General features: G+C 30.6%; 1 protein-coding gene across 5 annotated transcripts in view; it reads right to left on the bottom strand.

The window, feature by feature from the left end:
* LOC113559730 (transcriptional enhancer factor TEF-1) overlaps positions 1-24041 on the bottom strand; it is a 76127-nt gene that overhangs the window by 12559 nt on the left and 39527 nt on the right. For all 5 annotated transcript variants that reach the window (XM_026965491.1, XM_026965474.1, XM_026965480.1 and 2 more), the window contains one exon: positions 5424-5729. In XM_026965491.1, the coding sequence (XP_026821292.1) occupies positions 5424-5729 (306 nt within the window). The remainder of the gene's footprint in view (positions 1-5423; positions 5730-24041) is intronic.

The raw sequence follows: 24041 nt of genomic DNA, 5'->3' as shown, positions 1-24041 counted from the left end.
TCACTAATGTCTAATAAATAACACAACAGTTCAACTGCATTCAACGCGCATTTATTCAGCTCGATCATATCTATATAGGTATAGGTTGTATAGCAATAACCGACGTGTGTTTTTTGACAATATCGACAAAAGAAATTCATATTCTTATTATCTGTAAAGAAGGACGCGATCACTCAAAAATTAAAATTAATGTACCTGCAGTTCATAGTGATTCCAAAAATTATATTATAAATTCGCCCGAAAATTCCGATAGAAACATTATTTACTTGAACCTATATTATAGTATATATATATATATTTATTTAATAATATATTCCTCTAATTGTATTGCTAAGTTTTGAATCGTCAGAGATATATAATATGTAATAACATTATTGTTGTCGTAACGATATTGTGCGAACGTCATCGATTAGAAACGGGCACCCAGAGACTTTTGGTTGAATACAATACGTTCTACATAAATTGCGTTATTCTTGTCGCGTAACCTACAGCTTCGCCACTAAGTTAGGATGACAAAATTGTGTGCAACGCACTTACGAGTTTGATTGAAAACGAACAGCCGATATATGTTTACTGTATCTACCTATTTTCTTTCTCTCTAAACATGTCAGATAAAATTCAATAGTATTTACCAATACAAAAATACTGTAATTCTCTGTGGTATCTATATATAAGCACGCATTACATATAATACGTAAAATGTATAGCGCGTATACACTAAAAGTTTGAGTGAAGTCATAAGTAGAAATTAATTTTTTAAAAGTACAAAAATAATAAAGGATACACTGGACATACTATCAACAATGGCGACGATGACGAATTCCTTTAGAAAAAAAAATAAGAGAGCTTTGTAGACTAAGTGATCCTCTATGGCCGTTTGACCAAATCGATAGTGAAAACCCCTCGTTATTCACACACACACACAACGGACAAACGCGGTGGGGAAGAAGAGCAATAGCAGCAATCGCCAATCAGGTCACACACACACATAAGTCGACATACCTATTATAGGCTTTTATTTGGAGGCACATATAAAAGGTCAAGAGGATGAGAAAGAAGTGAAGGGACGGTGGTGGTTGAAGGCGATATATAGTGCTTAGGGTTAAAGATGCATGGGTGTGGCGGCGGTAAAGAGAGCAGAAAATCGCTGGAACTGTGCTGGCTGTGCTCTCTCAGCACGTCATATATATAGGTAGCCGGAAAAAGAGGCGGAGGAAGATTACGTGTTAATGGCACGGTGGCGGAGTGGTGGTGAAGAGAGTGGGGTGGTCTCAACCGAGATGGCCTCTTATGTCTTTCTTTCCTCCCTTATTACACTCTACAAGCAGCACAGCGCGCGCCGCCGGAGTCAAGGGTGAATTATAGCAGCACCCCCGACGAGTGTGTATATACACTAATTGCACATTCTTGGAATAGTTTGTCCGCCGTCTCCCTATCCCACTATCCCCTACTCTCTGCTACGTACCCTTTTCTCTTTCTCTACACACACGCGCTTGCAAGTTCACATATATATAGATCCGTCCACTATCCTCTCGCCACCCTTTCACAACCCTCTATCATGGAACCATAGCCACTACCACCACCCTCAGCTCCGAGGCCGAAACGCGTATACCACCTCATCCGTTCGTCACTACGCCGACTGCCGCAAAACAACCCCTTTGACCCGCATCCAAACTACCCCACTACCACCCCTACGGTCATTTGCCCACACAAATCGGAACCCTCCCACTCTATTGCAGCACGGGGATGATGAAAACTATATACTGCACCTACCCGCCACTACTTAAACGCGCTGCACTGAAAACCGGGTTTGACCTTTATATATATTATACTATATTTTCGCTGCGAAACCTCATGCCGCCACCGGCATAATATCATAAAATTAAATTTATAGAAATACGTGTTTATTACACACTAAACCACCATGTCGCTATCAAATTGTTCAATTTTTTTTTTACCAAGCGCATTTTACAGTAGTTTTAAGCTTTCACTGTCAGCGTTTGCTGGTTTTTACGAAATGAATCACGCATGCGACCGGTTTTGAGAATTATCTACATAGGTATTACCCATATAACAACATACTATACACTATAGTCTTAAATATAAAAATATTATACTTTAAATTTAATGTGCATAAATTCGCCTTTAGATTTAAATGATTTTACTTATATTTTTATAATTGTGATTGAAACATTTTTTATGCAGTTTTAATTAACGAAAACAATTTTTTTTTTTTGATATAAATAACGTAAATGTTTGCACTTTTTGATGTATATATCTCCATTGCATTTAATGAGTTGTTACATAATTATAACACGTCTATAAATAACCTGATCTAATTTTAAATTAAGAATACTGCAATAAATAAATGTATATAAAAGGCAAACTATGTATCAATTATATTCGTAGTTACATAATCATTGAATAAAAATAATCGACAATCTTTTTAATGTTAACAACAATTTGCGAAATTTTAATACATTGCAATTTTTTTTATGTATCTAATAATTATATACTTCTATGTATATATTATATATGTATAATGTACCATATACAACCTTACTACTTTAACGATTTTTCTATCAACGCATTTAATGTTTAGCGATTTCTTTCTACGACAATTTTACCACCACTGGAAAAGTATAAAACTATTATAAATCCACCCCTTTTCCACTGTTGTAAGAGACAATTCATTTTTAATAAATATCTAAGCTAAACTTTTATTCACTCCCCATCGTATATGTGACCCTTTTATTTTTTATACAAACATCTGCTCGTCCCTTCTATAACTGTGTTATGCCATTACCTATTATATTACTTATATTAATATAATTTTTATAATTCGTTTTTTATCCAATATAACCATACATTATAAACCTATACTATAAAGCTATAGGTAAGAGTCCACGTTCAATCCCTGGAGGCAAATCGCTCTCATCGGACGCTACTAACACTGCAGTCTAATATCACTCACGTAAAGATTGTTGTAGACGAGAATGAGGGTGCTGCAGTCAACAGCAACAGCAGCGGATAGGATGGAAAACAATAAAAACTTCGCCTTTTATAGTTGCCTTGAATCGCAAAAGTATTTACGACCCCAAGTTTTCGGCGAGATAAGTTTTTGAGTAAAATGTGGTCGGAAGACAAAAAGGGTCACTTTCAGTGGCGAGACGACGGAAGACAAAAGCTTTCAAAAGTCGGTTTAGAGCGGACAAATAATATATACATCGCACAAATACATACACTGCACACTAACATATATAATGCGTGTGCGAGAGCGCGCGAAACGGCAATAAATTCATAAGGGTCCGACACAAGGAAAAGTTATAAGAAGAAAGAGAGAAGAATTAATAATAACAGGTGTGTGTTGCTGCACAATGGCATGGGCTATAAAAATGTTTGACAACTTTTAGTCTTTTAAACATTTAAAATTCTATTACATATACATATATATATATATATTCTACGCTAAAGTGTTCATTCTTATTGTATGTAAAACATATATATAGTATATATACGTTTTCTTATTTTACCTGCACAGATATTTTGGTGGAAAATAAAAAATATCGTCTATATATATATATATATATATATATGTATGTATATATATACAATAATATATAAGTTTCATTTTATAGCGCTCCAAAATAAATTTATGTCAAGTCGTGATAAAAATCTATATTGAATATGTAATTTGTATATAAATAACAAACACTATAAGGCAGAGTATATGTTATATATTAAATACATTAAACACTGTTGTTGTTATAAAAAAAACATGATTTTTCATAATAGCAATGTTTCCAAGTTTCGCGACATTATCTGTAGTGGATCTGCGTAAAGTTTAGTGGTAAACCGACTGAGAAAAACTCCGAGCGAAATCGTTAAATTACAATATTCTTGACCACGCCGATACATAACGCATAATAATATATAGGTAAAGGTATGCACATACATATAAATCAGCTATATTGTGATAAATCGACAAAACTGACATTAACATGCTGATCCAATTAACTGGAAATATAGCTAAGTAAACTCATTTGATAAGAGGTTTATTGTGTTTTTAAAAAGTATGTTTTTTAAACGCATTTATAAATACTAAAATACTCACATCCAAATATTAACAATTAAATCCGTAATCTTTTTTATTATTTTTTTTTTTTTTATCATAATGGTGAGATTTTCGCACAACGCATCATATTGCAAAACAGGATATACTTTTCAACAACTTTTGATTTTATTTCATGACTATGCTATTATACTATCGTATATTTTTCGATATAAACGTTTGATAGAAATCCTAAAAGCAGTATCACATAATATATTGTATACTCATAAACAACATACAACTTTGTATAGAATGTTTTGTTACAATTACCTATATTTGATTATGTAGATAATACGGAAGAAGACGTGGGGTGAAAAATTAATTTCCCAAAAAACTATTTAACTATTATAAATATAGAATGGATAATATCTTTACATAAATATATGCATATGATAAAGCGTTCGCTTTAGTAGCTTCGCTAGCAAAGTAAGTTTCGCTGTTATACCGATTCTATGAACTTTTTTTTGGGTACAGGTATACACGATTTTAAGGTTAAACATTTTATCATTTTTTCTCCGTTTTCAATACATTTATTGTTTAAAATATTTCACTTGCCGTGATAAGATTGTTGAAATCAAAATATAATAAAAATTACTAAGAATAAAATTATCCGTGATTTATTGGAAGGTCTTTTTAATATTTTAAATTTAAAAAAAGTTGATAAAAGTTGTGAAAAACTAAAAATAGTTAAAAAAATTAAATACTACCCAACAACTTTCTTAAAAATCAAAATATTAAATAAAGCTTGTGACAAAACTCAGATAATATTATTTTGTATAAAGTAATTAAAAATTAACAAGAATAAAATCATGATGAGTGATACAGAGACAGCTTGTACCCCGGGAGTTGCACTATATTTCAGGTGAGTTTAAGACAAAGAAAATATTTTTAATTATACGCCCATTTCACATTTGATTTGAGAAAATTACACCAGTTATAAATTAAAATGTATTTTATTTGACCCAAATATATGGGAATATGATTATAGGGATCCTATATTGTTATTTGTAGTACCCATAATTGATAATTATTATTATAAATTTTTAAATAATATATCAAAGACTATTTTTATTGTTTATGTGATATACCTATTGCAATGATTTTTTTTATATTACTGTGTTTGGCCGCTAGGAATGAGGTTAAACAATTTTAACCTCTGAGTCCCTTCCAGTTTTCAAAACGAAACTTAAGTAAAATATTTTTTTTTATCTAAATGACTGCTGTGATAATATAATGTATCTTTATGCTCTTATAGCGATGACGATGAAAACGAATAATAATAAATTATTATAGACTTATTGCGTTCACTCACCATACATTTTACCCTCGTCGGACAAAATGATCTTCCGGCGTCCGCACGGAGGGTATATGGCCAGTGCTTCTTGGAAGCTCTGTTCAATGTCCGGACTCCACACGCCCTCTGCGTCAGCCGCTGACAGTTCCTTGTCGTCATCACAATCGTCTACGTCTAGGCTAAGGTTGCTGCCCGCGTTCACGCCTGCCGCGCTTCGCATACCGTTGCCGCCACCGTCCGGTCCGTCAGGGTTACCACCAGCCGTGCCCCCGCCGGGTGTCCAAGGAGACGACACCGTACTACAGCTCGACACCACCGCAAAACCTGGAAAAAAATTGAAAGGAAACCGGTAAAATATAAAATGTATTGTCTTATTATTTTAATATTATCTTAATATTTGTAGTATAATAATGTATTTAATGTAATATCTATACATGTGAGGAGGGGAGATACGAAAGTCGAAAAATCTACCAAAAAAACATCTTGATAAACTCACAGTAGTACGCAATCGACGAGTTGTATAGGTATCCTCCTAGGAGGTAAATATTTTACTATATTACTTTGTACTTATATAAACCTTACTATAGTTGTATGATGTATACCTATAACAATACTGAAACTATAATAACTGTGGAATCGCATTAATAACTAGGGAAACTATCAAATCGTCTTTAAATAAAGTCACCTGCAGCATTAGATTTTTAAAATCGAAACTAAACTAAAATATCCACTCCCCACGAGAATTTTGATCATTTGCGCCACTGTTTATGTAGAACGGAATACAAGGATATCATTTATATTGTGAATCTAAATTTTATAAAGGTGCATTTAGTAGCCGAGCTATCGTGACACGCCATAGTGTAAATTTAAAATGTTTTCATAAAATTATTCTATACATTATACTACTTGGAATAGTTTGTTTGGTCCCTGTAGCATGTGTTATTATACGCGATATTATAATACGAGCCGACGACGTAACGGCTGATAGAAAAACGGTGTGTATCGATTTTAAGCGTTTACAATCGCCTGAATCCGGATTTCTGTATTTTAATACACTATAAAAACTACGACGAGATCTCGTTTTAACGATAGCAGCAATGGTGTAACTAAATATATACATATTAAACAAACGCTATATAGCGTTGAAACGAACGATTGACGTAGCGTATTTTATATCATATAGGCATAACTGGTACATGATACCTATGTACGCGAGTAAATTATTAAAATAATAATTGACGAAATGTTTTTGAAAAAAAAAATGAAATGAAAAATACCGTTAAACATATATACAGAGTGATTCGCCAATCAAGCTCATCCATATTTTTTCTATTGATAATATATAGGTGGATACACTGTATAGTATAATACTTAATCTTTAATATTATATTACAAATAATAATAATATTATATTATTATAATATTTTGTATTATAATATTTATAATAGGAGTTTAATTGGAAGAATTTTGGATGGAGCTGCTGACTACAACTGTTATTGGTTTAAAACGAGATGCGAACTACGATTTCGTTGTTTTATACATAAAGATAATAGACATACACTCATCGTAGTCATCATATGTATACTTAATATATTATAAACAGGTAACGATTTATGTATAGTATAATTTTTTTTCAGTGCAACTATAAGCGTAAATTTCGCGGCTGTGTTTATTGAAACCCATTGCCCGATTTGGTGTATAATGGGTTGAAAACTATCATAATAACATTACTACGTACACGATACAAAAACCCACTCACTCTTCAGCAGTGTTTCGAGTGTACTCATGGACTATAGCAGTTATATTATGGTGTTGATTGAACGCACGAAATGTTTTTTGTTTTCGCACATTCGCTCGTTATTAGCAATTGTTTTTAATTGTTATGTGCCACCGCCGCGCGGTTAGCGCTATTCCGGCTTACACGATGATAACTATAATGGTATATAATATATGGTTGCTGTATACTATATAGGTAGTGGCGCAGTAATGACAATAATAACAACTTGACCCACATGCGATGACGGCCGCTTACACTATACCTAATCCAGCGTAGGTATATTATAACGTTTTCAAAGTAAAACACATCACGTAGGTACTTAAACCCACTAACGGTAACAGAACGGTATTGTCCCTATATAATAATATGTCTTACAAACGATTTACCGTGTCGTGATCGTGAATGCGGCGTGTGTGAAATTAACGCAAATCCGATTAATACGCGTTTGTGCGGAGTTTCATAATCGAAAATAATATCATTTTAGGACACGTATTGTTATTAATTGTTATACAACGATATTATAATGCCCAAACTTTATAAGCGATTACGCGTGTCAGCATCGATGCACATTATAAATGATAAATGATAATAATATAGGTACATATAATTACATATATTGCGAGTTACTTAACTGCAGCACGCTAAATAAAGAGTAAATCCTTTGTATATACATTGGATACCAAAAATTACGTTTTCTATCGTAATTTTCGTTTACAATCTGTACGAGTACATGAACTCGAACAATATATTTTATAAGTTTTTTATGTATTTTATGAATTACCAATCATTATCACCTGTATTCTTCACAATCCCTAAGAGTGTATATCCTGTATTAGTACAAACGTATTTGTTACAAATTGAGAATAATTTTTTTCTTTTATTATTATTAAACAGATTATTTTTTTTGAAAATCTTCATGTATTTATAATAAGTAAGTTAATTATAAAACTATAAATATAAAATAAACAATATAAAATAGATACATTATGTGTTTACTGTTTAAATCTATATAATAACTACTTAATTATGCATTATAACACTTGAACAATTTATACAAAATTTAAAATATATAGTTTTTATAAATTTATAAATATATAACTATAACTTTCAAATCATCATACACTATACATATCATCTAATCCTATATTACCCTTAGTGCATAAAGTTATATGACTTAAAAATCTTTGATCGAAAAATCACCTATTTTATAACTGAAAGAAAAAAGTCTGTATCACCGTAGTAGTAACCAAGTATTTCAATATATAACTCTTGAAATCAAAATCTGAATAGTTGCAATAAAACAATAACGGTGTACACATCATTAATGATTCACCTTGCATAAGCTCTGCATACATTTTACAATGCAAAGATATTAAAATAATGTATGTACTAATTTTGGATTTAGTCTGAAACGTCATAAAAAAATTATAATAATGAAACGATTACGTTAAATATAAAAGACCGCATCTTAATGCAACACGACAAACTTGATAAATTAAAATCAATATTGGTCGACGATATATAAACACAATATTATGCATACTATATGTATAGTCTGTCCAATATCCAGCGAGAGAACGAGCTGATTCTGCGCATCCCCCCGCGTCATCATACTATATCAAAACTAGTTTGCTAATGAGCCAGGTATCATTGGGGAATGCGCAGAAAAACTGATTTTGGTCGGTTTGCGGCACGTTCTCTTGCTGGAAAAAGTATAGGTAGGTACTTACTACACGTACATATGTAAATATTATATTACATAATATATTAAATGTTTTGAAATGATTCGTTAAGTTTATTGGCGCGTCAATATAATAGCTATGTAATTTATGAAGCACAAACACATCATTATCATTGTCGTCGTGACAAAAATAAGAACAAGTCATCAAACATCCGATGGTGTACAATAATTACACGTAAAAGCATGAACCTACCACGTATTTATTGAAGACTCTAACAATATAAATTATACTAAGTTACTGTTTTTTATTCAAATCACACTTTATGTTTATTACATAAAAAAAATGTTTATATATTTTACCTTTAACCATAATATAAGTAATTGCCATCGCGAGCAAAATATAAATAAATAATTATTAGTATTATTAGTTTATTAGTATTTAAAAAACTATCATTAAAAATTTTTTCTGTATTTTATCTTTTACATATTTAATTTTTAAATATTTTAAATTTCATGATGCAAAGGTGCAACCATTGAGACCTAGAGGATTGATGCATAAAGCGAGCAGGGGGAAAAGCTCCATGGTAAAATAAATACATAAAATAATAAGAAAATTTTTGCAGAGGTATATAGCAAACGATTTACTAAAATGTTTACACTAAACAGCTTTTTCCATACTTAAATGTTTCTGGTATATTTTTAATATATTTTGGTTTTAGTGATATTAACGTTTATATAATCACCTATACCATATCATAGGTGGACGATATATTTTAATTGGTACTTTCGCAAAAATTCACTTAGTTCGTTGTCCTATACCAGGGATGGGCAATTCATCAATGCTACTAGATCTCGCGGGTCAATTTTTTTAAGTTGAAAATCTAGCGGGACAGAAAACACAGAAAGCAAAAAAAAAAAGCCAATAAAATATACAATTGGCATTTATAATTCAATACTAGATGAGAATTCATATCTAAGTTTTATAATAATCGTGTCGGCTTTATAAATATTATAATAAAGCTTAAAAATGGTATGCAAGTCGGATACGGCCTGCAGGCTGCTATAATTGTCCATTTCTGTCCTATACAATAGCCGCATACTGCAAACTTGAAACGAATCTGAAAATCCCTTAAAAACGGACAGCGGCAGCGATTCGATTCAATGTACAGTCATATACCGCTGCAGTTCACGCAATACCATATTGTTATTTGTTAATTCATTTATTACCGGTTAAAAATCGTCATTATCGAAGTGATGTTTCGGTATAGGTACTTTATCTTGTCTAAACATTTGAATACACCGTACAGATAACTAATTAACGATCCGTGTCAAAACAATGATTTCTATTAAATACTTGTAATTTGCAAAAATATACGCAGTCTGCGAGTTTTGCTGTAGTACTACACAACTGGCAAGTAATTATTTTATTATACGACCTCATATAGTTTCATCAGTGATGCATTTAGGATTTATTTAAAGGAAGAGAGATATGACTAAAATTGTCGATGCTAAACGTCTCAGGATTTTATAACCTACTGATTAACTGATAAATGAAAAAAAACAAAAATATAATCATATAAAAATATCTAGGGGGGTCAGGGTGGAGTTATATCTCCATAAACTTCCTCCCTAAAAACGCCACTGAGTTTCAGTTTCTCAAGTAAATTCTTATAATTAATATGCAATAATATGCTATGAATCTATGATTTAATTACAATATAACGTACTATTCTGAAACTATACAGTGTTTTCTGCCACTAGTGTGCTCAGTGTTTATCGTTATTTATTTATCCTTAAATAATGCATTTTTAGAAATTCTGGTTTTTGTAGTTTCTAAATATACAAACTTATTTTTTTAATGAGAACTACCCTTTTTTTCTACTGTATTTATAACGCAAAATACAGATGAATTTTACATTAAATATATAAAATAGATTTGTAATATTTATTCCTACACTATAAAATGTTAATTCATAACAATAATTAATTATATAATTAACAGAACTTATCATAGATAAGTACATATTATAAGTCTATAAAATAATATTACTGTAAATTATGCTATTATATTATTCTTGATAAATAAAGTTTAATTATACTATACTCATTCAAATTTAGATTTAGATTAGTTAGCATTAAAATCATTTGCTTAACAATTAATAGAAAAAAAAAATTATTTTCATGTGAAAATATTGCTTTCTAGTATAAATTTAAAATTTGAATAAATATAATATGATTAAAAGGAAAATGAGGGTGACACATTTGATGAATCACAGTATAAATGATATTACAGCATTAATATTATTTGTTCTGTTCTTGTGTGACGTAAACAAAAATGTAATAATTTGTAACATATTGTGTATGATGAAGAAATTTAAAATAAGTAAAATTAAATCGGCATACAGCTAATAACGAAGATAAAGTTAATACATATAGCTTTATGGCTCGAACGTGATGTAAAACGATTAAAAAAAAAAACAATATTTTCGTGAACAATACGAATTTATCATTGATTAAAGAAGGAGAACTAAGCATAAATCAATAATAATTTAATACAATTTTATCAGTAGAAACTTACATTAATTATTATTAATTGTTCATACGACCGTAGTAATTAAAAGAAAGTTCGATTGTACGCTTAACGGCTTCAAGGAGCTAATAATAATTGTTTAATGTTTACTAATATACATATATAGGTATAGGTACTATCGTAAAACGTTTACACGATTTTGTTTAATGATCATCATAAAATAGGAAGAACAGGCTAATTATTGATGACGGATTCGCTTACTACAATATTATAGTTGTTATGCAGCCCTGACAATTTATGAAAATGAAAATAACATAATATATAATATTACACTTCAAACGGATAATATAATTCCTGCAGAGTAATTTTTTCTGTAGTTTCAATAATAATGACTGTTTAAATGTTTGTGAACAAAATTCTTTGTTCACAGTTGTATTTTTTTTTTCTAAAATACCAGCAACGATCGCTTTACATTGCTATATTCGTCTACCAAATCGAACCTAAATGAACAAAACAATATACTATACCATATATAACATTATTTTTAAATGCCGATGAAATAAGACAATAAATTAATAAACAAAAATCGTTTTTCATAATAATAATATGAAAAATTTGATTCGTCAGTTTATTTAACTACAGCTCCGACATCATAAAGATAAATAAATTACTTTTAAAATGCCTAATATATATAATTTAACTAATTTAAGCATATATACCTACTACGATCGTAGACTTTTAAATTCTAATATTTCACTCAACAACAATTCGCAAGATCGTACGATAATATAATATATACATTCAATTGTAATGTGCAATATGTGTATGAAATAATATGAATTATGATAGTTTCTTTTCTTATACTGTCTTCAAATAGGTAAATTGTGCGCAAGTCGTAGTCAAAAGTCATTTACACCCCAAAAATAAAACTAAGTAAACAAATATAGCGTTTAAACTTCAGAGAATGCGTCGTCGGCGGCGATGAAATGTAAATATATAACGGATTAGGCGCGAGCGCGTGCTTTATATGCAACGTTATCAAATATTGATAGTGGCTGGGAATTATTGTTGAGTCACATGACGTACTTTGGGAAATACACCATAAAGATTAGAGAAAAAACTGGGGGACATAGGAACGTAGACTGAATCAGAGGGAAACCCTCAAAAAACACGCATACGCCCGCGTTATATCTCGCCACGTACGGTCGGATACGCATGGTATTGGTGAATAGGTAAAGTCAGTGGTTACATCAACGCTAATAATAATAATATTTAGGTACGTTACGATATCATTATATTATTTTCGTGCGGCGCGCAAAGAGATAATAATAAATAGTAATGAACAACAAGACGTGATGCTTAGGTATGCCATACATACGCTAAACGCAAATGAGGCCCCGATAAGCAGCCAACGAGTAGATATGGAAAAAAAATGTTTTGCTTGCAGAAATCACGAATATACACAGACTTTTGGACAGAGTGCACGTAATTCTAATAAAATAACTGGAGGCTGCTAAAGCCGCCCATTTTTTAATTGTATAGTCCTAAGGATCGAGGACCAAACAATATGCCCATGCCACCACTTAATAGTATTGTAGTTTGTACTGTATTTGTAACGTCATATTATAAATTATAATATTAATATCAAGTATTTGCCATTTTATTTGCATACAAATTGAATACATTTTGAAGATGTTAATTCCAAAACTATAGAATTGCTAAGAACACTCCAGCTACTCCCACAATTACGCCTAAATGCTTGAGACAATTTTAGTATTTAAGTTTTTTATTGGGATAGCCCATTTGGAATATTATAAAATTTAAAGATAAAGAATTTAAAACAAAATTTACTGTAATAAAATTCAAACAAACATAAATATTTTTAGTGCATTTTAAGAGTTTCAAGTCTATCTATAACCTACGTATAATTATTATCGCACTTATTATTATTATTAAATTTGTCGTCGTTGTCATAGTCCACGCCCAGGCGCCACCATCAAATTACAATGTATTATTACTCATATGTTGCTATTATATTATTATTTTCTTCATCGGCATACTGCTGTCGCTTGAATAAAACATAATATAGGAAAAAAAATGTTGTAACGTCTTGCCACTGATCTATATACGCATGCATGCTGTCCCCGTACTACGACTATGATATTATGCGTTAAGTATATTATAATACCTATCGTGTGAGAAATCAGTGGAGCGATATACTATTATTTTAATCGCGAGGGCACGATCAGTTAGCTTTTTATTAGTTCACGCCAAATGGCAAACTCAAAAATATTACAATAATAATACGAAAATACACTAAAATTACGGCTATCGGTTTTCGTTTGTATACACGTATACACTGCCGCAAATGTATCATATTATTATTATTACACACCGGGGATAGTTTCGTAAGTAGACTAGAAAGATCCAAGGTCGGCGTTGGCCCCGTTTTGCTTTCACTTACACGCTACGCGTTTTCAAGGTCCTCGTAGAGAGCACTGCAACTGTACAACGTACATTACCGCGACCACCACATCGGTTATATTTTATATATTTATATACGTATACATAAGTAGTAAGTACTTGTTATTATTATTATTATTATTACAACCATTATAATACTATAACGTAGACTGCAGTACTGCACTGCTGACGCCATTCACCCTACCACTTCTTTAGTGTACCGCAATTCCAGTGCATACACTACATTAAGTATATAATATTATAAATGTAATTTCTCATTGCTACCACATTGCACACGCCACTGGTAGTCAGAAAACCATTAAACGCAATATTATATAGTTTTACGGAGATTTGTTTTTTTCTCGCACGCACGTTGCCTAAACTCGATGATGACGATGGCGATCGGTCAAACCCCAATTTTCGACGATAACCACCTCCGATCGAACTTTTTGCCCTCAGTCCATCAACAAAGCAATGAGGGACGAGATATCACAAATAGCACTATACAATTTAATATAACACATCAGGAGGGACGGTCCGACGTTGGAATTATCGAAATGGCACGCAATTATGTAATATGATAATAATTAATATTTTGTCGTACGTATACGTTTAACACAATATATTATATGATTATATATTATATTATACGAGAAGACAAACATCGGCAGCACGGACCTATCCCCACAAATTTAACACAATGTGTTTATAATAACGATAACATAAGCGGGGCGAATTGGCGGTCGTCGAGACCCCTGTATATTCATATATATATATATATATGATAATAAGAGAAGAGACAAAAACACGACGACGACGCAGCGCGGAGGCTGCAAAGCAGTTAAAGCCACGGCGTGATAGGAGGAGACTTTTCGATGACGGCACTATTATACAGTATACACCCAACGCCGATCGCCTACCCTATACCGTACGCGCACACACACGAGTACGTCCGTGTTATTAGCAACAATGTGAACGGCGGCGGCTATGGTAATAACTAATAATAATAATAATTATTATTATTATTATCACGTTATAAACTACACACACAGCCCAATAACGGTTAAGTACACGATAGTGATGAGCGGTGGTGGTGTGGTGGAGAAGGATATCGTGTGTACGGGTACGGGTGTGTTATGAATTGAATATCGCAACGCTCGTGTACATAACGGCCGCCACCGCACCACCGCCGTCGACGCCGGTCCGTGGAATTTATGGGCATTTGGGTTCGCGGAATTCGCCAGTTTCCAAAGGGGTTTAATGACACGCGAGCGAACACACACACGCGGGCGCTCCAAAGGTATATACACGGCCGAGGGGTGCGGACGAAGGGTAGGTATACGAATAATCCATAATTTACACGGGTTATTGTTTCCGGGCGCAGGGACCGCCGCCGGCGTACAAAAACTCCTGTTAATTAACGCAATACAGTTTTTATATAATAATATTATACCTACGTTTAATATACGCGCGCATTGGCGTGTGCGTGAGTGGTTTATTCTGACGGATTTACCACCCCCAATCCGACGCTGTCGTCACACGCCTTTCGTAAAGCACGCCATCCCCGCCGTTCATAATTCTGTCTCGTCGTCATACCGGGTCGGCGGGGGTTGCGCCTCCTAACCTACCTCAGGCTGCAACGCCGAACGTATAGTCATAGTGAGTAGGTATATTATTTGTTTCGAAAATATATATCGTATAGGATACAGCCCATTTGCGCCAAAATAAGAAAGGTATCTTTATTTTGACAGCCTGTTTGCGTCAAATTTACCTGCGTAAACATTTTACATTAACGACTTGGTTAAGTCATATATTATTTAATATACTTCGTGTCTATAATGTACAATAAAATTATTTTTATAAGTCTAGATTTTGTATAATTATGCATTATCAATTGTTAAACTGCTAAAATGTTAATTAATATTATCAATAAGATAGATGATTCTGTCAGGAACACTTTATAAAATAAAAAAATAAATATATAGTTAGTAAAATATAATATTATATGGTAAATCATAATTCACAAGTTAATTATACTTAATGTTTATTAGTGCAGTAGATCACATATTGCACGAATGCCAACATATACTAATATTTTTTATGTATCGAAATCAAATTTTAAACGAATAGTTTTTGATCAAAATTTGTATTATATTAAGAATAGTATATCTTAAAAATGAGTCAACAAAAATATCAAATTTTAATATATTTTGAAAATACTCAGACAATTATTGTAAATCATAAAATGTTAATAGATTATAATTTATTATAATTTATATTAATTATTAATTAGTAATTATTATTATTAAATATTATCATATATAATCATGGACCTATTCTTTTTAATACACAAAGATAACGCTAAAACTAATCGTTAAATGTTAATTTAAATGCATGAATATTTTTATAATAATTAAATAATTGAAAATATGATGCTTAGGTATACTAGTACCAAAATCAAAATTAAATTACTGCATTGTTAACGGATAGAAGAGAATGAACATGCTTGGTGGGCTAACTTGATAATATATATACTCAAATTATGTACACATAGAAGAAATTTATAACAGCCAATCGTATTATTATATTCACATATAAATATGTCGTATACAAAATATTTTAGTGAGCCGAGCCGCAGCGGCCGTGGATAAATTTGTTGTGGTTTTGTGTAATGGAATATATTATTATTGGTAAAAAATGTACATGCGTTCTTTCCTTTAAGGTGATGCTATTTTATTATAATTTTTGCTTTTTTAACTATTACATTAAATTATTATTCAATGACGTATAACCTTCAAATTTAAACTACAACTTAGCTGGTATTTATTTATGTAAAAAAAAAATTTCACTGACGTCAAATAATAAATCGGAATACACTTTGTTTATCAATATTTGCACTACTTGGTATTTTAATTTTTTTTCAATAATTTATGCAGTACCCAATATAACACTCGGATAATGATATTTATGTATTAAACTACATATTTTAAAATATTAAATTACGCATTCTATAACATAATACTAACACTTATGTTCTATATACTATTTATTATTTGTCACAAAGAATACCGCTGACTGTCTGACTACATACCTATTACTTATAACAATTATGCAATAATTGTTATTAACATAATAATATGATACACAAATATAGTTGTTGTATTAAAATTAATTTGCAAAAAGTCGCTGTCCGATTCAAGTGAATTGAATAAAACAGAGCTCACTTCTTCATATTAATAATATTATATTAAATATACCTAAAAAGATTTTTACATTTTAAACATAAAACGTATTGAAAAAATACAGGAACAATACATTTTATTTAACCGCTAAAAAATGGTAAAATGTATTTTTAAAGCATAAAATAAATCCATTAGATCATAAAATAATAACAGAAGATAATTCCCGGAAGAGGAACAGATATACTATATTTTATTTTTATTTTTAGAGAATTATGCACGATGTAAAATTAAATATAAAACATAAACGCGAGTTTCGATAAACTCCAGACTAAAATCGAGTTCAATTCGTAGAAGTATGTTTTCAAATAATGAAAACACCAATATCAAATTTAATTATTTTATAACTAAAAGTTAATTCGTGGAATGGCATCATGTTGTATTTCAGAAACTTTAAGTTATAACTATGCAATATTGTTAACAATGCATATTATATTAAAATGAATTATCATTATCTTATAAGAATACAGCAATCTGTAAATTTAAAATTATTTTCATTCATTTAAATTATTTACCTTTATTAAGTTAAATTACAAGATCTGTTCTTTTAAGATATCATTATTTTCATTTGATTTTATACACCAATACTCAGTAATAATAAAATTAAAAATTTGAAATTGATAAATATATTTTACTAAAATACATTTTTTCCAATAACAAAATATAAAAAATAAATAAAGTAATACTTTATTTAATGAAAAAAATACAAGTACCTACACTACTTTTATTCAAAAAAGTATAAAGATTTTTATGAGCACAGTTTTATCATTTTGAAAAAATTTATATTTTTATCGAACGGGGCTTAAAAATAAAACCATAACACAAAAAATATATAATGATTTTAATTGCAATAAGAATTATACAAAGAGTTACTTATGAAAAATAAAAATAATTAAAATACTATAAGATAGCCGATAAATTTAATATTATGTATAATTTATATTATATACATACAATTATATTTTTTTTCGTTACTTATTGTAACCTATGTATAAAACTTAGGTTTAACTGTGTAAACTTCTTATTATAACCAAAAAAAATGTATCAAAATATTTAAAAAAAGATAAAATATATATAAAAAATAACATGGAACCAACAAAGTAAATAAAACTACTCAATATTGATACATATTTTATTATGGTGATTACAGATTACACTGTTTTAAAATTTGAAGACTAAGTGTGATCGTATAGGATTCTAAGAACACTTTGAATCGAAACAAATATACCCAAGTATATATTATATACTTTGCGAATTAGACTATGAATTATTCCTCATTGATAATAATGATAAAATAACTGTACATAGAATGACGACTTGGTGCACAGTCATTTTGCATTACTATATTGTCTATATATTATTACATAGTATGATATTAATACGATGTACGTTGGAAATTTCATGTGGATCTTACACAGCCTCCCAACGAGAAACCAACCGACGCGAGCGCAAACGGTTTAAAAATAATACTCGATCAAAACTTGGCTGGCGTCCCATTTGCACGTGCTGCGGTTATATAAATGCGGCAACTTTGAATATAGTGTACAGCGCGCGCACCGGAGGAGACGGGTTAAAATATTATATACACACTTACTATTTTATATTTTATATTTATATACATAGCAAACGATTTAACTTTGTTTTCTTTTGTCCGTCACCGTAGTCGCGGCCCACGCGAGGTCCAACGCCTACAACGACGACGACATCGGGGCAAACAAACAAAAAAAAACCACTATTGTCATTATATTTATATTATTATTATTATTATTATATTCTCTAAGGGAGGCGAACCCTTTTTTTTTTGTGGGCGCACCTATCCACCCATTGTCCGCGCGTCTAGAAAACTACAGAGTACAGACGATGAGAAGAAAAGAGATTTTCGACAAACACACTGCACGACACGTACGCAACCTACCTATGCATAAATGGCTGTACATATTATATTCAGGAAATTTAGGTACTCTAGACTCTAGTACATTATGTACCTATACTGACCAATTGTGCTAATGATAATTTCCATTTAATTGAACACACGTTAATATATAAAACAGGCGGCTATATATGGTGTGCCTTAACGACCTGCAGATGTTATTACTAATCCGAATAAACAGAAACGCGTAAATGTCCTAAGGAAATTATGACAATAAGTTTTAAAACGAGTGTGAGTTTTAAGGAACGGGTATAGTAATAAAATATGATATACAGGGCGATTCATCATGCATGCTCGCTACCGTTATTTTATTTAACATTAAAATCATTGAAATTATAATTTTTAAAAATTTTAAATAGGTATACTTATAAAAACTAGGCTTTTAAAAACGTATACATTTTTATACCATTTATGTCAGTATGGCACTAACTAAATTTTTCTAAATTTTCTCTAACACCTTTAGCAAAGTATAAAAAAGGTAATGCATCCAAATCGAAATTCAAATGAAAGATTTATGAGTTAATTAAATAATTTTTGTGTACTGATAGTACCATGATAACAAGGTCTAGGGTATTAAAATTAATTATCTAGCAATAGGTATTTTATAATTTTTAAAAATTGGAAGTTGTGTAATTAATATTACATCTATTTTATATTTGTGTATAACCATTATAAACATTAAATTTTAAGTATGATTTCAGATAAATCACTCTGTATATAATATATACTATATAATATTATTTAATTATTATATCGTATTTAGACACGAGTTTCGAAAACCAGCGAGGAGATCGTGTTTTGAGGTCGGTCTGAAACGATGATAGTATTATATAATTTATTAAACGCGCTAAATTTAATTAAATTAATTCAAAACAAATTCGTGACGAGCGGCTAGCGTCAACCGTCGTACTCGTATGAGCAATATTAAATGGATGACGATTATGATGAAGATAATGATTATCTTTATGCCTACTGTTCTAACGTTAAAAAACATAAATAAATAATAATATATAATATTATATCGACCTACTCATTATTATATGTGCATACCCAGGCAACTTTTTCTAATAGAACACTTAAATTGTTAACCCAAAATCACGGTATACCGTATACCGCATATAATAAATAAATAAAAATTATAAAATATATTAAGTAAATACATATAATGTACGAAATACTCATATACAACATATTACTTAGGTACATAATAAAAATAATTTCGTATTGATAAGGTCGTGTCGTATATGGGGTTAATATTACAAAGAAATATGAACATAGAACACAATAACAAATTATTAAACGAGCGAGTCATCTAAAAAGATTTACGGGAGTACTAGAACGACTCACCTACTACAACAAATATGTACATATTTATTATTTATTATACCTTTTATTATTAATAACTGTGTATAATGTATATACTGTATATGCATAATATTAAAATCAACAGATCGACGGTCAATAATAGAATTAGGCTTTACAAATTAATCAGCTATTTTCCCATATTGTTTTTCATTAGAAATTTAAAAACCTAATAATTAGTATAGGTATACACCTTTTTATTGAAAATAAAATATCGAAACCATATAGAGCAAAATATATTTCAAACCTTAAACAAAATATCAAGGTAGATAGGAGTGATAATGTTTATAAAATTTATTCAATAAAGTTTAAATATAATTTTAAAATTTATTGAAGATAGCTTGGATGTAAATTTTAAACTTTTACTACCTATTATAAAACTTTGAAATTGTAACACTTCTAAATCGTGTTTATAACTAAAATGTGTACGTACGTGCATTGCAATAATTATTTCAAGACACACCAGAACAAATTGTATTGATTAATAATATTATATTACAGGTATATACAGATACATATTATTACTGGAAAATTACAATTACGATTCATAGAATAATAACAAGGGTATAGCTCGATTTCGTACATCTATATTATATACACGCACGCAAAAACATGATTTATAATTGACGCACTATATAATCGAGAGCTATATAAACGAACAATATATCGCGAACGGATATTGATAAATGATAAATGTATGTTTAATATTATAAATAATAATGTTAGATGATTGCCGCATGCGCGTAAATATTTGTTTTAATTTTTTAAATTGTTATCATATTTCGAGCGTACGCTACAGTACTTATATAATAAGTAATAACTATTATACGGAATACAAAATCTTATGTTAACGCCTGATATTATAATAGTATAAAAATAAAAGTCGTTCGGATACAAGAGTAGGCGTGTCGTGCGTACTTTGCCTTGAATGAAAAATATAAAAACCACGAACGAAATAATAATAAAAATTTAAAAATTACACATATTATAATGTTTCAGCCAAAAATGACCGAGGGAAAAAACGATGAGACTATACGTGATGACGCCATGAATGAACGGCGAGGGCGGCGAATGAAAATAGTTTCGGCAAAAAGTCGTCACTCCGGGAGGATCGGAGCCAACAACGAGGAGAACGTGTGCCAAATCGTATAATTAACTTGACCAGCGGGAAGACGGAGCAGCAGACCCACAATGTATTACACACGCACACATTAAAACATTTAAACATATCAAGAGGCTAGGGGAAGACCAAAAATATTACAATCATTGTTTTTGGCACTCGAGAAAAAGCTTACATTAACGAAACAAGAAGCTGAAAAAATGTTTTGTATGTATATGAAACACAAATCGTCCAAGATTTATTAATCATACGAGAAAAATATTAACGTTTTGAGTAAAAAACAAATACAAATATTAAATTTACAATATACCAAAGTGATCAAACTGAATACTATATATATATATGTGCGTGTGTGTGTGTGTGAGCTGTTGTATATTTCAGTAACATAATCATTATCATTACAATATTATTGTGATTTGCATTTGTTATGCGAATATCATAATTTTTATTAACTAAAAATATACACTTGTATATATTATATTAGTAAAATGACGCGTTAATAATAAAAATAAAAATCGAATTTCAACAGATCGACACATTATTTCAAATTTGATAAATAAGAATATTAAAAATATAACGAACGTGGTTCAAATTAATATCATAATACTATTTAAGGGTCGAAGCATTTTCCTTCCAACAAAAAATCGTCGTTAAGGATAGTATAGGCGATAAACATCTGAAATTATAAAGGGTAAGTACCGTATACGTGAACTGGTTGTTCCCTCGATAATCATCAAAATAAATTGTCGAAACCAGGGTTTGGGTCGAAGAGGAAATGGGAACTGGTTAGAAACGTAATACTACCTATAAAGTATATAATATTATATACATAATTGTACGCGAGTTGAAATTAATATTATTATATGCATCTTAAAATTATGTGTAATGCCTACTTATGGACCACCACCACCTTTCGCCATCAGAGTACGTATACGTACATTTTAAACAAGGACCTAAAATAACAACAACAACACAGTAACAATATGATAATAATGATAATGTATTATGTATACGACGAAGAATAAGATGGCGGCCGACGGAAGCTTTTAACCGTAGTATATCTCACCACGTGTGGAAGATGCTGAAAGTGTGAGCTGCAGGTACCTATATAAAAATAAGAAACGTCTACATATTATAATCACTCACGGGTCTCAAGTCCCTCTCGATTAGTGCGACCTACATAATAATCGCTATTAATACCTAAATTGGCATTCCGATTTGCATACGATTACAACACCACTATATTATAATATATGCCTATAGCTGTTACTACCGCTCCGCTCTGCCTCAATTCGAATTTATCAAAACCAGTGCGTGCGCCGAAGACACGGCTTCGGAATATAATGCGTAAAATTTACATAATGTGTGTTGTATACATATATATTACAATATAATATACATATATACGGTTACGCCCCGCGGAGAACCAGCCAAAGCTACTACACGGTCTCTTGAATTCGTGCGGGCCGCCTTCCTCTTCGCAGACCGTTATACGTACGGTGTCGCTGCAATCCGACCACCGCTGGCACAGTTTTAATAAACAAACACATAAAACGACGTTCGCAACAAGTTCAACATAATATTATAATATTATGTATATGTGTACTCGAAGAGAAAATACTCGAGATACATAATATATATATGTTTGTATGTATGTATATGTATTATTGAGTTTAATTTCCGGAACAATATACAATGACATTTTGCCATCGCATTCGGAAGTGAAATTACTGTTCATCGTGTTGTCGAGAATTAAATTCTTAATTTCGTAATCTTTTTACAAGCGCGTCTATTATTATTTATTCTATATACTGTTGTAATACGACACACGTTAATCGTATCATATTATTAGACTGAGAAATAAAGCCCCCGCCAAAGTCGAAAACACCGCAGTATCTACAAGTATATCAAGTGTGACCATAGGTATATAATAAGATAATTATTAATTTATATAAAATATAAATACAAAACATTCACGAGCGAACGCGTTTTAAGACGAATTTATAGACTCTGGCTGTAATTCCTACAGTTTACATTAAAATCAAAATTATATATTCTAATAATTATTATATAATATATATTTTATGCTATTTTATCTGCAATAAAGTGGTTTACTGAAATACGTCCAAGTAGCACGTCGTGCGCAATAGAAAGAAAAACTTAACGATGCAATGTAGTTTAATACACTATACGTGATGATTTGCTACTTATTAACCCACATATATTATATTTATTTTACTGTATTGCATTTTAATAATTAAAATGCAATAAAGTAAAATAATACGATATAAATTATTAATATCATATAATTAACGGGGTGATAGTAAGTTTCACCAATTCACCTATTTTCTATCTAAATTTAAATGGTATTGACTTTTGATCTGTATAATATATATATATTAATACTTATAAATAAGTAACTCATAATATCATATTATAACTATGGATCTATTTAATGTTGTCAACAATATTTTAGTATTTATCTTGCAAAGATTTTTTTTATTACAAGTACTACACATATATTATCTTAAACT

Source organism: Rhopalosiphum maidis, chromosome 1 (genome assembly GCF_003676215.2).
Source record: "Rhopalosiphum maidis isolate BTI-1 chromosome 1, ASM367621v3, whole genome shotgun sequence".
Taxonomy (NCBI): domain Eukaryota; kingdom Metazoa; phylum Arthropoda; class Insecta; order Hemiptera; family Aphididae; genus Rhopalosiphum; species Rhopalosiphum maidis.
This window is presented reverse-complemented; position numbering and strand designations above follow the sequence as displayed.